We start from the raw sequence: 15,373 nt of genomic DNA, 5'->3' as shown, positions 1-15,373 counted from the left end.
CTGTTTTCGATTCAGCTCCCCAGCCTCGGCACCCTCAATTCAGTAGCTACCTCACTAGAAGGGACCTTGCAGCTAGTGGTCTATTCTCTAGCTTGATAGGGTGCATGAGGCAAAATACTATGTATCTAAGACACATGGCAGGAGAAGCTGTTGTCGCATGACCCCTGATGCCAGATGATACACTACCTATTAGGTACCTCCTCAGCTTCGAAACTATGAATATTGTGGGGAAATGTCGTCACTCCTTTCTGTCAATGGCTTATTCGGGTTTCCGTTCGTTCATCCTTCCTGCCTTCGCTGCCTTCGAAACCTGGGGGAGGTGGATCCTGTTTACCTGTAAGGAGGTAGGTACATGTACTTATTGTGTTCAGCCTGCATTCATTATTGAAACTCTTCTCTCTTCCCTCCTCCAACTTCCGAATGGAGGCTCGGTGTTCTCTAGATCTATATTCTCTTGAATCCCACACTTCACTGTTGATTAATCGTCAATTTTGCGCCCAACTCTAGATATCTCAGATAGCACTATTATTCCGTCCTCCTGGTGTCCGACGACATCACACATACATTAGCTTTATGTTTAGTTAGCCAACGCATTATCCTTCCTCAATTGGTCACATCTCTCTTCCATTAGTTTAGAAATAATCAAGTACCCGCTTGATCCATCGCCATGAGGCTGTGTCTCTGGCCGGCCCTTTCGGCGCTGTGTCTAGTCCTCGTCAATGCTTCGTCCCTGACGCCGCCCGTATTGCCGTTGATCGTACGAAATCCCTACTTGAGCATATGGCTTCCCCATGCCCGAGATGCCCCGTGGGAATACTGGCCGATATTCTGGACTGGCAGCACCGTCGGCTTTGCTGTTATAGCCTCGGTGCCTGAGACTAAGACAGTATATCCCCTGCTGGGTCGTTCGCAAGATTTCCTTAGGAAGTCTCCTAGGTTAGTGAATAGCTTCCAGTATTAACTTGCGTTGTTCTCGGTCTAATTCTTATTAGTTATAACGTCTCCTTTCCTAAATACGACGGCGCTACATTCGATGCCTCAACTACAAACCTCACCTACTCTATCCCAGGGTCCGACGTGAGGATTACTCTCTCGTTCTTGTCTCCTATCACGCCCACGTCGACATTTAGACAGTCCCTACCGGCGTCATACCTCACTTGCATTGTGGAAGGTTCGACAGATGTAAGCCTATATGTGGACATAAATGGAGAATGGGCTAGCGGCAATCGAGACAATAAGATAGAGTGGGGGCTCGTCCGGACTGAAAAGAGTGACGGTGCAAAGACTCCCATCAAGACTTGGAGTATCACACGGCATCAGGAGCAGCTCCTAACCGAGTTTTTCGATCACGCCGAATGGGGAACCATTCATATTTCAGCTCCGGCTGACGTTGAACACCAGTCTGGCGAATCGAACTACATACGACGTTATTTTGCCCAGCACGGGTCATTGAAGAATGAGGTCGACGATTCTTACCGTGGAATCTTTGAGGAGGAACCTATCTTTGCCTTCTCCAAGACTTTCGAGCTTAAGAAGAGGTCGAACGAGTCGTCCGGTATCGCCCAGGACAGCGTTATCTTTACCTTTGCCCTCACTCAGAATCCTGTCGTCCAGTTTGCCTCAGCCAGAGGCTTGACCCTGATGCGTCCCCTGTGGGATTTTTATTTCTCGGGTGCTCATGAAATGCTACAGTTTCACTATGACGATTATGAAACTGCAGCTTATCTTGCTAGCAACTACTCCGAGCAACTCGCTAAAGACGCGTATGCTTCGGGCTCACAAGACTACCAAGACATCGCGGCGTTGTCGGCTCGCCAAGTGCTAGGAGCGACACAATTTGCCGGTACACCGGATAACCCTATTATATTCCTCAAGGAGATCTCATCGAACGGAAACTTCCAGACAGTCGACGTTATCTTCCCAGCATTCCCATTTTTCTTATATACCAACCCCCAGTGGCTAGCATATCTCCTGGAGCCTCTTCTCGAACACCAGTTGAGCGGTCAGTATCCCAACGATTACAGCATGCATGATCTTGGATTCCACTTTCCCAACGCGACAGGGCATGGTGATGGTAATGACGAATATATGCCCGTCGAAGAATGCGGCGATATGCTAATAATGGGTCTTGCACTTGTCAATGCCCTCAGAGATGATTCACAAGCTCAGTTCGTCCGTACTGTACCGGAGGAAGCTTTAACACTCAACTTGGAGTCCGTGAAGAGATCGTTTCTAGTCAATGAATATGGAATGGATCGCACATGGGAAGACCTGGGTACTACGGGCGAAAAAGCGGCTGCAAGATGGGTACGACGCTCATACAAGCTATGGAAGCAATGGACAGGGTATCTTGTCCGAGAGTCGCTCATCCCCGCAAATCAACTTTGCACTGACGACTTTGCTGGTTGGCTGGCCAATCAGACGAATCTGGCGTTGAAGGGCATCATTGGCATTAAGGCCATGAGCGAGATTGCTAACGTTGTCGGTGAGAAGGCCGACTCCAAGTGGTACAGCAACGTAGCCGACGAATATATCGACAAGTGGCAGGACTTGGGACTATCTAGAGATAAGACACATGCGAAGTTAGCGTACACATGGTACGGATCGTGGACGACGATCTATAACCTCTTCGCCGATGCTCTGCTTTGCTTCCATCTGCCTGCGGATGCATCCTCTTCGCTAGGAGCGAGTAAATTCTGGGGCTCAGAACAGCAACCTATAGGGGACGAGGCTATCACTAAGCCTAAATCAACATTCATTCCAGATAAAATCTACCAGATCCAGAGTGACTGGTACCATGCTGTGCTCCAGAAATACGGCTTGCCGCTGGATAGCCGTCATCTATATACGAAGAGCGACTGGGAATTCTTTGCGGCTGCTGTGACGAGTGAGAAGGTACGCACGGAGATTCTACAACACGTTGCGACATGGGTCAATGAGACTGCAACAGGTGCGTATAATTACTATTGCTTTATTCTCGCCCAATATAGCGGTCTATTCTGAACTAACTCTTCACAGATCGACCACTGACGGACCTTTACGAGACGGAGGGCGATGGCGGATTTCCTGGGCCTAACTTCATGGCTCGCCCGGTAGTAGGAGGTCATTTTGCATTCCTCGCGTTAGAGAGAGCTTGTGGTGGCAGAGCATCGGAAGGCCTAAAGTTCCTAGACGAAGTGGCTCCCGCAGAGATTGATGTGGAACAAGCCTTAGGAAGGGAAATCGCTATAAACCAACCTGATATGGGGGAGTTGTAGTGAGTATATAAGATGAAGAGACAGGTATTAACCATCCAAGATACCTTAACGCTGGATATGTACATTGGGTAGAGGTTAGAGTAAAATTGTACGGATGTACCTATCTTGGGTAGGAATATCTCCATGAGAGCCCTCCGGAAGCGCTCGCCTTTGTACTACCACCAAAAAAAAGGAAGGAATAAAGGAAGATGCAATTCCAGATCTGCAAGTGCTTCTCGTCTATAGTTTACAATTGTAGTTCCGTATTCTCCCGCATTAACAGAGCTTTGAATTGGATAAGATGATTGGGAGGTAACCTAAAGAATTGATTGGATAATTCATGTAGGTTCAAGGTTCAGGCGGATAGTTGATACCTATTATCGTAGGCAACTACGGATCCGTACATAAGCATACATATGCCTTTAAACGGACCTTCGTACCTGCCGCACCTGCACCGTGATAGTGGAGGTACGGTAGGTACCTACCTTCATATGTACCTCGTAGGGGGTAGAGGTGCTTGCATGAGATATGTGGAGACGCGACAATGCTTAGGGAAGCCTAGGCAGGTACTAATAATAAAATACATGCGTAGAACCTACCGTAGGTACGGTACATCCGCAGCTGAACAATTTTGCCTCCCCAGTTTTTCCGCCCCTTCAACACTTCCCGTTTCTCTTTCACCCATTCCATCTTTTCTCCTTTTGTAGTAGGCCTTTCTTTTTTTTCAACCAGCCTTGCCCGAGACCTCAACTTTTCTCAGTTTGCATCATCACAGTTTGCATCATCACAAAGAAAAGGGTTGTTTGTGTTCGCGCTTGAGACTCACGGGATATCCTGCACAGCACTGCATCACGCGCCTTTCATTTAGAAAGTGAATCCACAGCCTGCATCAGTACAGAACAGGTTGCAACTGTGCTACTGTTATTTCTGATTACGACTTACGTCTACAGCCATTGAAAGTAGCAGGTGAGTCGGACTATTTTACATCTTGCTCTTTCTTTTTTAACCATCAGCCCGCACGACCATAAAAACCTCTCATTACACCACTGTCCATTTCCATCTCCATCTTCCATTCTACAACCTCACTCATCTTGACTACACTTCTTCTACCATCACCTTGACAACTGTTTTGTTTCTCTTGGTCTTGGCGCGACCATTCCCTTTCCACAACTGGCTTTCTGCACAAAACGCGTCCTCATACGCACCGCCTATTGGTTTATTGTCGCGTCGAAACACCCTTACTTACCGCATTCACAGTCACAACCTACTATCAGCCTTCACCATGGCCACTACTGCAATGGACTACGAAACCGCCAACGGTGACCGATTTGATGGTAAGTCGCAGCCTTAAATTACCGTCTCTAATGCATAAAGAGATATATCATACTAATTGTACGTCTGCTTTGTAGATGATGGTCCCCGTTACGAGCGTGATCAGCGAAGCGCGTCTCCCCGAGCCTCCCGTGATGACGGAATTGAGACGTCTCGCCGCCGCTCTGCTTCTCCAGCTGCCAACCACCAAGATCGGTAAGTCCCAACTATAATAGATAGAGATGATAATCTCGCTTCTACCCTTCAGCACGCTTCTAACTTCTGAAACTAGTGCCCCCAAAGAGGAAAATGGCAACAAGGACGAGGATGGTTCTGTTAACCCTGGATCTAACCTCTTCGTGACTGGAATCCATCCCAGGTTGACCGAAGCCGAGGTCACCCGCCTTTTCGAGAAGTATGGCGAGGTCGAGAAGTGTCAGATCATGAAAGACCCCCACACCAAGGAGTCGCGCGGTTTTGGCTTTGTGAAGATGGTTACATCTGATCAAGCCGACGCAGCTAAGGACGGATTGCAGGGAGAGGAAATTGAGGGCCGAACCCTTAGCATTGAGAAGGCTCGTCGCGCCCGCCCTCGCACTCCTACTCCTGGCAAGTACTTCGGTCCTCCCAAGCGAGGTTAGTAAACAAACTTGAGACATAATGTGTTCCTTTTCTAATTTATCTATTCCAGAGGGTCGTCCTCGCTTTGACGAGCGTCGCCGTGGAGGTGGCTATGGTGGCGGTGGTGGTGGTGGTTATGGCGGACGTGACGATCCGTACCGCTACCGAGGCTATGATCGACCTCGCTACGAGGATCGCGGTGACCGCGGCGACCGTGGTTACCGTGAGGACCGTGGATATGATCGTAGCTACCGTGATGCTCGAGGTGGCGGTGGCTATAGTGGCGGCCGAGAGGATCGCGGATACGACCGCAGCTATGATCGTAACTACGGTAGGGAAGATCGACGTGAGCGTGGTGGTGGTAGTGGTGCTGCAGCAGCTGCTGCTGGCGGTAGCAGCAGCGGCGGTGGTGGCGGTGGCGGTGAGGAAGGGTACGGACGAATTGACCGCTATGCTGGTGGTCGTGAGGAGCGAGACCGCTACGGACCCCGAGGTGGAGATGAACGACGTGGCCCTGGCTACGAACGTGAACGTTTCGACCGTCCCGATCGCGATGGCGGTGCTCGTGCTCGCGATCCTGCCGCATCCAGCTATGGCGAATCTGCAGCTCGACCCGAGGCCCGCGAAACTTACGGAGGTGCGCCTTGATCACCGAAAGAACGATAATCCGACATATTCAGCCTGCCGCTGCTAATGCGTCATTCAGGAAACGGTCGCTATACGCGTTAAGGGTATTTCCTCCGCACTCGCGTCTCCATAATGGTTCGGTGCTCGATGGTAGTATCGGGCGTCTCCTTCATCTTGTGTCATTTCTCTTCAGGCTTGCGAGTACGGCGGATACCATAAAAGATGTGACATATGGAGTTTAATACGGCAGGTAAAGGGAAGGAAAAGGCATCGACCGCCATGTTTTTTTCTCTTTTCTTTTCTTTTTTTCTTTTTCCTATGACCTCTGATCCTTAGACAGGGTTCGCCAGACACGGGTTTGAGGGTGCTGTCATTTTGATTTCGCCTGTTTGTAAGCGAATTTCCTCGGCGAGTCAATATAGGAGTCAGCCTGGCAACGACGATTTTAGGATGATGGCACAGGCAACACTTCCCCTCCCCTTTCACCCAGTCACCCGTTCCCTTGGATCACGAAAATACGTCTGCGGCGTGGACAACACAGCAATCTTTTCACCTTTTCAACCTGCTACTTGTACTATTATTTTTACTTCCGAGGTTTCTCTCTTCGAGTCTGACGAGCATGACGACTGAGCAACATCCATCAGCATTTTGCCGGGCGGATATTCGAGACAGCTCTGCAATGGTGGTCCCGCAGAATGCAACACATAATTGATCGCAAATTCCCAGAAAGGTGCACCCTTGAGTCGAATCGACTAATGTTCCGTAAATACCATGAATTTGGCCTCTCAATACTAAGTCGCTGCATTCAGCAATACAATTTTAACGCCATGCGACACGATTTTTAATGTTCCTAATAGGCTCCCAACAATTGTAAATGGGAGCCGCCTTTTCGCTTCAACGCCTTTGCATCGCCTTGCCAATAATCCATAGTCACCTTCCTTCGCAGCAAACTTTTAATCGAGTCGCTTACTTCGGCTCATGATATTGCTCCTGCGCTAGCCAGAGCGTACAAGGTAAATCCCCCCAGCTTCGGGACTATGTGCTGACGAATGTTGTGTTTTACAGTGTATTATACGTGACCATCTATTGGAATGCGTGGGCATGCCTGGATGATGTCCCCTCCACATTCTAGCCAAGCCCATAAGGATCCTTCTGTAGGTTGTGTAACCCATTAGATACCCCAGTTGGTTCTAGTTTTATGCGTTTGTGATGTGACTATTGTCTAAGCTTAGATAGAGAGTACATAGTATACTTTAGGTAGCTATATTTAATTACAGCTCCAGTAATCTATCTCATTCTCGTGCCATCATTTTTCAGAGTTAAGGAATGATAATGATTTCCACGTGGATGGTATTAGTCTCAAAGCGGGTTGATCACTGAAACCAGCAGCAATAGTACATTACATTGCGTACTTCGCTTTGTTCGAGTCTTGGCTAATACCAGAAGAGCTTAAGTTTTGAGGAGGCATGTTTCTGAGAGCAGTCTTTGTAGAAACATTACGGAAACGTCTAGAGCTAACCATGATGACAGCCGGCCGAAAGAGGAAAACTCAGAACACAAAGCTGTCTATAGACTTTAGTTGATAATGGAGATGTATTCGGGCAACTCCTCTTCTGAGGCAAGAAATCGCTCGTCCTACACTTTGTTCCGTTGACCTTTCATGTTTCGACACGACGGCTTCGTCGCTTCATTGATATCGCAATTCGAATTTCGGTCATAGTAGATGTAGACAGGCCTGTAATGGAGGTGACACCTATGAATGCGAGTAGTGGTAGGAAGAGCTCCGAGCTACGACACTTACGATATGAATTAAAACGACTCAAGACGTATTTGGCCGTCCTCGAATACGACCTTGGACTACCAGAGCAAAAGACGGAGGGTACGTATTCAATAACATTATATAATTCGGAGGATTCAAAACCCCCTTCTTTGCCTTATGCGGCCAGTCATTCTTACTAACCTGCCTAACAGACTGGGCTGGGGAAGAATGGATATCCAAACGTGGACAGAAAAGGAGGGAGAGGGCAGAACGGAGGAGAGAGCGTGGTCGTGCAGCGCAAAATGCTCGCGAACGCGTGAGAAAGAGGCAGTTGGGGCTACATGTACTGCCTTCGCCTTCGCTGTCCGATGTTCAAAAAGATGTCAACAGTAAGATCGACAGGAAAATAGCGTCCTATCGAAACCGCATCAAGCGAACCTCAGTCCAGCTACTTGTCGCCGCTACCGCCGGCCAGCAGTACCGCAAGACAGATTCAACAACCGGGCAAGACCACCCCGATGTCCGTCGCACGTCGAGTTCTTCTAACGAGATGGTCTCTAGGATGGTTAGGAACTTGATTAACAAGAAAGCCCGGGGGAAACGCCCAGCTATAGGTTATAACCCTAACGACAGCGACGATTATAGTGTCAGTGACGAAAGCGACGTTAATAATGGTAATGATAGCTACCTCGACGACAGTGATACCAACATCACTGAGTTAAGTGGTAGTGAATCCGAATTCCCAACATCCAAGTTTGCAGCGGCCTTGATGGCCGAAGTCGAAGCCGCACCAGGACCTGGAGACTGGGCAGACAAGCTCACGCAACCAGTCATCGCCAAATACGCGAAAAAGGGGCCTCCGCTAAACGATACAGAGTTGCATTTGCCGCCGCACGCAGAAGAGGAGAAGGATCCAAGACCACAAGACAAGCCCGCCACTCCAAAGCCAGAGCAGTACGATCCTAAACAGTGGAAGGAGATTGGTAGCATTTTGCATGAGAGTAAAACAGACAGTACACTCGTCCATACCGACCAGCCTCCCGAAGAAATAGGGGTCATGACTTGGGAGCAACAGGAGAAGGCCTACCCGACGCTGAAGTCAATTTTGGAGATGGGAGAGGAATACGGCCGATGGGATCCGGGCTACTTGGACACAGAGAAACCAGACCCAACCCCATGGGATCCAGATCTAAGGGAGCAAAATGAGTCCAAGCCCGGTGCAGAGCGACTCCCCTTAGAGGCAAACCTCACCACCAAGATCTCACTCGAAAGAATACGAGTTGGTTTTGAGCGGCCAGAGATGAATACTGAGTATATCCGGTACTCCCAGGTCCCGGCTATTTTGCCAGCGAGGTTAAGCGACGAAGATATGATGCGCGGCCCTCTACCGACGCCGCCGAGATTACCGTTGAAAGGGCCATCCGGTCGGGTGATAACGCTTCAGCCAACGCCAAAGGCTATTACGCCCGCACAACTCGTCCACGCGAACCCGTATTTGAAACAACCGCCACAGAATCCCGTAGATCCGGCAAACGCTCCTATCGTTCCCATCGCTCAGTACCACTACCCTGTCGACTCACCTGTCACTTCAACCTTCAAGTTCAACGATGGCAATAATACCTCGGACGTGGTAAAGCAGGCCCGGGCTACTACGCCTATCACGGTAATATATCAGAACGCGTCGGTGGCGAAACCTAAGGAACAGGTGCGGAATGTGAAGGCAGGTAGGGAGGTCCGTTTCGTGGAACAGCCTAAGGAGATGCCGGCTCAGCAACAAGTGCTAGAACCACAACATCAACAGCAACTCTTGCCAACATTAGAGCCCGCACCACGACCACCACCGTCCCAGGCTTCGACCCAACCAAACGCACCCCCCCCTCCTACCCCCCTTCCCACCATACCCACAGAATCCCAACCAGCGCCTCCCCCGCCCCCCAGCGGCAACCCGCTCAGCACCAACGACCCCTGGTGGCACTACACAAGCAGCGACGTCGACACGACTCTATACCCAGCCAAGACAGGAGGCCCAATCTTACAGCCACTCCAACTCCCTCCCCCCGCCGCCGCCAACAACAACAACAACAACACCCAAACCGATGCCGACGCCGACGCCGACGCCGACGCCGACGCCCAGCTCCAAACCCAGATCCTCTCCGAGAGCAGAGCCGCTGCCTCGGGACCGGGCTCGCTTGCCAAGCCGTTGCGGTCGGCGCTGCCGCTGAAGGGTACTGGTGGCGTTGTTAAGAATGCGCGGAAGAAGGGCCATGTGCGGTTTGGGGGGACGCAGACTTTGACTTTTGGGGGGGATAGGTGAGAAGGGGGTGGGTGGGTGAATTTGTGATGGAAAGGGGGTATTGGTGAGTTCTTGTTGCTTCTTGGTTTTTTGGTTAGTTGCGTAGGTACACCTAGAGGTAAAATCGTCTGGGCTGGGTCTATCATGTTTTTGCATTTCCGGCTGGCTTCCTGCTTTTCATCACTACCATAGATCTTTCTTGTCTGTCTGTCTGTCTGTACGTTGCAGCGCAACTCTATCTTAGCATCTTAGCACTAACTAATATTACTTAATGAGCAGTAGTAAATTGAGTAGGATTAGGACGAGCAACTTCTAATATATTGATAGCATGGGTAAGCATACGGTGGGGTGGGAAGTGGGAAGGGGAGGGTTGAGAGGAGAAATACTTGAGTTGACTTATTAGACTTGATGAAGGCTTCACCCCTAATGTTCTTAAGGGACGCTGGTCCTAGAACTATTTACTAAAAATTGGGGACGTCTACCTGGTAGCTACCTGTAGTTTACCAAACTTCTTTCGTGTAAAAGATGCGGAATATAGGTATGGAATGAGCCTATTTAATCACATGTAATATTCAGGATTGCCCTTCCTTTCACTCTTCGTAAATTATGTCCACCCCCTATTTCTCCCCTATGAACGGGAAGTGACATAACGTATCACGATGATACATATCTCGTATCTTGTGTAGACACTCAATCAAGACTTTTTGAATCGGATATCATTGTTCCCATGCTACAACAGCAGAATCACCCAAAATACCCACCTAAACTTCATTACTCCATCGTCCCATTTAACTCTTCTCGCCAGCCCTATCGACAGGTTGCGCTCCAATTAGCCACCCTACACCCGACGCCAACTTCCCGACCGCTACATCCCTCAGCTGGTCCCTCTTCCTAGCCCGCGGCTCTCCCGTGTCTTCGCGGGCCTCGTCTGACCTGGCGCTTTCGCTGAGCTGTAGGCTGGACAGGGCCGTTAAGTTGCGCTGCGCCCTGGCCATGCTAGCGCGCGACAGGTCGAACAGCGACATGGGTGCCTCCTCGACATGGCGCGAAGACGACGTCTTGGCAGCGTTTCTCACCACGCCCGCCGGTACGGTACCGCTAAAGGCGCCAGGCATAACTTCCACATCGCCCTTGTCGTCCCACGCCGATTCCTGCTCCTCTTCTGCTTTAGCCGCTGCGTTGAGCTCCTCCTCGCACTTGCGGAACACATTCAGGATCTCTTGTAGGGTCGCGGGCGGTGCGATGCGCAGCGCAGTTGCGAGACAATCCATTCTCTGTTCCAGGTGTCGGATATCGAGGTTGCCGTTGGCTGTCCCGATGTGCGTGGGCTTGATGGTACGTGCTGTCCGGCGGTACTTACCCGCCTGCAACGCGGCTTTCCATGAATAGTCATCCGTTATTGGGGCTGGACCGGATTTCGAGGTAACCGCGGAGGGACCGTTGTTGTCCGTGGCTAAACGGTTCACGACGTACGAATATGCTGTCTCGAAGTCATCTTCTGTAAGTGCGGCATCCACGCACATAGCTATGATCCGGTTTTCAATGATTGGCCGTTGCCATGCTTGTTCTGCTGCTGAGTAGGACTGTCCGGGTTTAGTATGAGCTAATAGACCAGCATCGATCATATTGGACCCGATTTCGAGAAAGTCCTGGACCCGGGTGTAGCTCTTAGGATTCTGTTCTAATACCTTCCCAATTATAGAGATGGGATCTGGATGGACCCGAAGCATAATTGGTATGAACGGCTCTCCTTTTTTCAGCGTCAAGCGGTATTCGCTGAGTGCATGCGTGGTCCTCAAGAGAGCCTCAATTCTTTGAGACTCGGGATGCGTCTCTGGTAGGGTCTGGGGAAATGCGTGTATTCTAACATCATTTAGAGGAATATTCTGCATATTGATTAGGGAATGCTTACATGTCGTCGCATTTCAAGAGACCACCACGACCACGGTGAGGATTCGATGCGCTATCATAGGCCTTCATTGCGCAAGAAACGATATTGTCTCGTAATACGTCGCTATCGAGGGGCTTCTCGGGCGCATCTTCGTATATAGACCTCGCCAGGGAGTAGCCTGATAACTTTAGCATGTGATCTTAATAAAAGTGACTGATGAGCCTTACGCGTATTGTTTAGAAACGCCTTGAGGCATTCAACCTCGAGAAACTCTCTCTTTAGCTGACTAAAGACTCCTTGGACCCGAGTATTGGGAGAACCTTGAGCTTCTTCTGCGCCCCAATCCCGAAGCCATAAAAGCTCATTTCTCGCCCTGATCCAGTACTTGTCATCGCTTTTGGGTCCATTTCCACTTAAGTTACTGATATATTTCGTAGCTGTTGCCTTCTGTTCTTGTTCGTCTTTTAGAAAAGCCAGTTCTCCTGCTTTTCGGACAGTGCAAGATGCATCGGCTTTGGTTAAGATGAAAGCACTGAGGGTTAAGATATGTAAGAGTTGTGTAGATGTCTCATTTGGTGTAGTAAGCGGGTTTGAATCAGCGAGTAGATCATTGCGCATATAAGTAGCGTTCTTAGCTAAGAGAAGTCGTTCTCCGTTAGGATCAGTATAAGGCGGGAGCAAAGACGAGGCAACTTGTAAGGTAGGGCAGGGGTCTTGATCTAGTAAGGCCATAATCTTTGTGACAATGCTGTTGACACCGGTCAATGCTTCGACTGAGGCTTCTGGTATCAGATATGCCGAAGCCAGCGCAGCACGAGCGTATCTTTGCTCTAGATGCCCCTGCTCATCATCTTCTAGCCACATAGAAGCATAGCCACCCAGGTCAACATCACCTGGGCCGTCCCATTGATCTATAGCTCTCACTGCAACTTTCCACGACTTGGAGGCTTGCGCTGTGATCCACTCAAGGACATGTTCCCACCCTGGACAGAGAGTATAGGACGCGAGCTGACCCTGTTCCGAAGAGCGCTCATTATCATCACCGCGTGCCCACCTCGCGTCATTATATAGCCACGGACCTATTAAGCCGCGAAGATCCCTCCCAACGTAGGGAAGATCTTCTTGGCTTGCGCCGGTTTGCGACAGTAGCAAGTCAACTGCGGCTTGATCGCTCATGCGCTCGAAGGCGGACAAAGTCTGGACAGCTGGATGGTGTGGGTAATATTCGTGGTTCCGTCGTAGAAGGGGAAGTAAAACCGAAACCATCCATGTCCGAATGGCGGGCGCATGATCGAGGAATGGTACTATTAGATCGGGCAACTGGGCAAGCAGACCGGCCTCTTCGTCGACCCGACGCGCACGATGGATTAAAAAGAGAGATATATAATCTTGAGATTCATCCTTGGGCGCGCCCTCCCATGCGAGAGGAAGTAATCGTAGCTTGCGGACCTTCTTCGCGGCCTCGTCGTCTGTCAAGTCCTCCACCGAAGACCAATCAACTTCCCGCGGCTCGACATCCGTTTCCAAGCTTCCCGACTCGAGGTGCTGAACGAGGGAGACATACTCGCTAGGCGGCAAGGTCTCGGGCAAACATGTTAATAGTATTCGGAGTAATAAGTCTTGTCGTAGGACCTTGCTATGCTGAGCGGCGAGCACAGTCAAGCTCTCGATGTCGGACTTGGCAGCCAGGTACGTAGCGAGGAGTACGATGCGCGGCGCAGAGGGAATTGTCATCATTTTTAAGGCGCTATATACATGGTCTCGTTTGTAGAGGAGCTGGGAACCCAACGAGGTTGGGCAATGCTTGCTATTGCCAGAGGCTTTGTTGAATGGAGGGTAAGTAAAGAGATAAAAGGTGCTATTCGAGATGTTCAAACGTGTTAGTTACCTAAGGTACCTATACCTTACCACCTCATAGGTGGGCAGCTCTACACCTAACCTACCTAGATACTTAGGTACTTTGTACATGCATGTGGCTTTCAGTTAAGTAAGTTCATGTACCTAGCCCATGTATCTCCAAGTATGACGTACTTGTCATGACATAGAAGAAGAAGAAGAAAGAAAATACATACGGTATACACAGGCATGTATGATTGGAAACTCACAAGACAGGCTGGTATATGTAAATATTATTAGGTTTAGTCTTAACAGTTAAGCCATTGTTCACTTTGAAGATCTAATCATACAAGAGGTCTCATAAAGCCTGCCAAACACTTTCACAAGGCTAATGCACAGACCACTTTAAGCTGCAACTACCCACGTCTAAACCATATAGAGTTAGTCAGGTCAAGCTTAAGAACGGCCACCTCTTAATTCGTCGGACCTAGAGCTTATCTAATTCGCCCAGGATACAGCATCATTCGTCGAAACGTCGCAAGGACCCGGAGCAATTGAACGACATAACCTAATCGATCTCAGCAACCGCAATTGAGTGCGCGTTTTCCCTCCCGCAGCCATCGAACGACGTCTACCTCTATACGAATAGCTTGACGTCATGTCGTCCGGATACGGTCTTCATGGCGGTCCGTATATTAAAGAATATCCAATGGTTCCAAAGTGCTAACGTATTTTGGTTGAATAGGTCCGGGCCGGTGCTTTCCCTTCTGGCAAGAAGTTCTAGCTTGCTACGTTGTCAACACCTCGGCGGAAGATGACTCGGGGAAGAAGAAGTGCGCGCCCGCTCTAGAGGACTACTATGAGTGCCTACATCACAAGAAGGAGGTTAGGATCCAGCTTGATTTACCTACAACCACCATGCTAGCCGGACGACTGACTAAAGTTTGTTAAATGGAATAGGCCACGAGAGTAAGAGCATTACAAGCTGCATACCGAAAGGCAGAAGCATCGTCAGCACGAGAGAATGCGCCAAGTGCTGGCCAAATAAGGAACCTGGGCCTGCTGGGCAAGGAGGAGGATACGAAACAGGTCCTTGGCGGATGATTGCGATGCTTCGAAAAAACAGGCACAGCCGTGTACGTACAAGGTCTTCGGTGTATATGAATTTAAGGATCAACGAAACCCAAACTAGACGTCCTTTATATCAGCGGGATTAGGTGCTTAGGATGACCTACAACCTTGGTACGGATATCAAATCCTAATTTTCCGAATCGGTGGATATCAGGGGCCAATATTGCTCAGATATTCCCAATTCAAAGGCGCAAATATAGAGGCATTGGTATGCGTTATAATGATACCAATTCTATATCACTAAATCACCCTTTGCGACTCATATACGCCATGAAGGTTTAATGTTGGTCAGCTCCAGCTCTAGCTCACATCTACGGGTCTGGTAAGTTTAAAGAGATCGTTTAGTGAGGCCAATCACGATTCGCATAGAAAACGATCATACATTTATTTTTCCAAGAGATGAAGCCATACAAACAGATGGAAATATATACACGTGTGCAAGCATGTCTACATCGTTGTCATAAGATAGCAGGCGCGTACATGTGTACATCTAGTCACTTTAGGTACCTGCAGCCACCACATTAGGTACATACATCATAAGGTAGGCACGCCCAAAAGATATCTACATGTAGGCAAGAGCAAGCCGTTATTGCAGCTGCCTGTGATTCACATACGCGCACTTTCCTTGCTACCTGCCGAACCGCTTTGTTAGACGCGCTTACTTTTCC

General features: G+C 49.5%; 5 protein-coding genes across 5 annotated transcripts; 4 read left to right on the top strand and 1 right to left on the bottom strand.

Annotated features, from left to right (window-relative positions):
• The first annotated feature begins 85 nt into the window (after nt 1-85).
• Nucleotides 86-3,675, top strand: F4817DRAFT_323912 (DUF1793-domain-containing protein). Its single transcript, XM_049301568.1, has 3 exons — nt 86-936; nt 993-2,950; nt 3,019-3,675. Exons 1-3 carry the CDS (start codon nt 668-670, stop codon nt 3,255-3,257), a joined length of 2,466 nt encoding a protein of 821 aa, XP_049163602.1. The 5' UTR covers nt 86-667; the 3' UTR covers nt 3,258-3,675.
• A 466-nt stretch (nt 3,676-4,141) lies between these two features.
• F4817DRAFT_83843 (RNA-binding domain-containing protein) lies at nt 4,142-6,031 on the top strand. The gene is made up of 5 exons (XM_049307944.1): nt 4,142-4,202; nt 4,494-4,570; nt 4,646-4,763; nt 4,840-5,183; nt 5,239-6,031. Exons 2-5 carry the CDS (start codon nt 4,519-4,521, stop codon nt 5,814-5,816), a joined length of 1,092 nt encoding a protein of 363 aa, XP_049163601.1. The 5' UTR covers nt 4,142-4,202; nt 4,494-4,518; the 3' UTR covers nt 5,817-6,031.
• Nucleotides 6,032-7,535: 1,504 nt separating this feature from the next.
• Nucleotides 7,536-9,868, top strand: F4817DRAFT_311475 (uncharacterized protein; the record flags this gene model as incomplete). The annotated part of the gene is made up of 2 exons (XM_049300000.1): nt 7,536-7,674; nt 7,767-9,868. 2 exons carry the CDS (start codon nt 7,536-7,538, stop codon nt 9,866-9,868), a joined length of 2,241 nt encoding a protein of 746 aa, XP_049163600.1.
• Nucleotides 9,869-10,221: 353 nt separating this feature from the next.
• F4817DRAFT_323907 (secretory pathway Sec39) lies at nt 10,222-13,852 on the bottom strand. The gene is made up of 3 exons (XM_049301567.1): nt 11,966-13,852; nt 11,760-11,916; nt 10,222-11,710 (listed from the first exon to the last, which is right to left on the bottom strand). Exons 1-3 carry the CDS (start codon nt 13,473-13,475, stop codon nt 10,636-10,638), a joined length of 2,742 nt encoding a protein of 913 aa, XP_049163599.1. The 5' UTR covers nt 13,476-13,852; the 3' UTR covers nt 10,222-10,635.
• On the top strand, nt 13,850-15,172 carry F4817DRAFT_323905 (uncharacterized protein). The gene is made up of 3 exons (XM_049301566.1): nt 13,850-14,260; nt 14,320-14,459; nt 14,535-15,172. Exons 1-3 carry the CDS (start codon nt 14,233-14,235, stop codon nt 14,676-14,678), a joined length of 312 nt encoding a protein of 103 aa, XP_049163598.1. The 5' UTR covers nt 13,850-14,232; the 3' UTR covers nt 14,679-15,172.
• The last annotated feature ends 201 nt before the right edge of the window (nt 15,173-15,373 follow it).

Source organism: Daldinia loculata (genome assembly GCF_022478755.1).
Source record: "Daldinia loculata strain CBS 113971 unplaced genomic scaffold F4817scaffold_2, whole genome shotgun sequence".
Classification (NCBI taxonomy): Eukaryota; Fungi; Ascomycota; class Sordariomycetes; order Xylariales; family Hypoxylaceae; genus Daldinia; species Daldinia loculata.
The sequence above is the reverse complement of the archived record's forward strand: the minus strand, read 5'-3'. Positions and strand labels throughout refer to the sequence as shown.

Excerpts from the sequence above, each read along its gene's own strand:
- F4817DRAFT_323912 (XM_049301568.1), top strand. The coding sequence starts at position 668 with ATGAGGCTGTGTCTCTGGCCGGCCCTTTCGGCGCTGTGTCTAGTCCTC. Across the intron at positions 937-992 it reads TTCCTTAGGAAGTCTCCTAG|TTATAACGTCTCCTTTCCTA; the intron begins GTTAGTGAATAG and ends AATTCTTATTAG. Across the intron at positions 2,951-3,018 it reads GGTCAATGAGACTGCAACAG|ATCGACCACTGACGGACCTT; the intron begins GTGCGTATAATT and ends AACTCTTCACAG.
- F4817DRAFT_83843 (XM_049307944.1), top strand. The coding sequence starts at position 4,519 with ATGGCCACTACTGCAATGGACTACGAAACCGCCAACGGTGACCGATTT. Across the intron at positions 4,571-4,645 it reads CAACGGTGACCGATTTGATG|ATGATGGTCCCCGTTACGAG; the intron begins GTAAGTCGCAGC and ends TCTGCTTTGTAG. Across the intron at positions 5,184-5,238 it reads CTTCGGTCCTCCCAAGCGAG|AGGGTCGTCCTCGCTTTGAC; the intron begins GTTAGTAAACAA and ends TATCTATTCCAG.
- F4817DRAFT_323907 (XM_049301567.1), bottom strand. The coding sequence starts at position 13,475 with ATGATGACAATTCCCTCTGCGCCGCGCATCGTACTCCTCGCTACGTAC. Across the intron at positions 11,917-11,965 it reads GGCGTTTCTAAACAATACGC|GCTACTCCCTGGCGAGGTCT; the intron begins GTAAGGCTCATC and ends TAAAGTTATCAG. Across the intron at positions 11,711-11,759 it reads CTCTTGAAATGCGACGACAT|AATACACGCATTTCCCCAGA; the intron begins GTAAGCATTCCC and ends AAATGATGTTAG.
- F4817DRAFT_323905 (XM_049301566.1), top strand. The coding sequence starts at position 14,233 with ATGTCGTCCGGATACGGTCTTCATGGCG. Across the intron at positions 14,261-14,319 it reads CGGATACGGTCTTCATGGCG|GTCCGGGCCGGTGCTTTCCC; the intron begins GTCCGTATATTA and ends TTGGTTGAATAG. Across the intron at positions 14,460-14,534 it reads GCCTACATCACAAGAAGGAG|GCCACGAGAGTAAGAGCATT; the intron begins GTTAGGATCCAG and ends TAAATGGAATAG.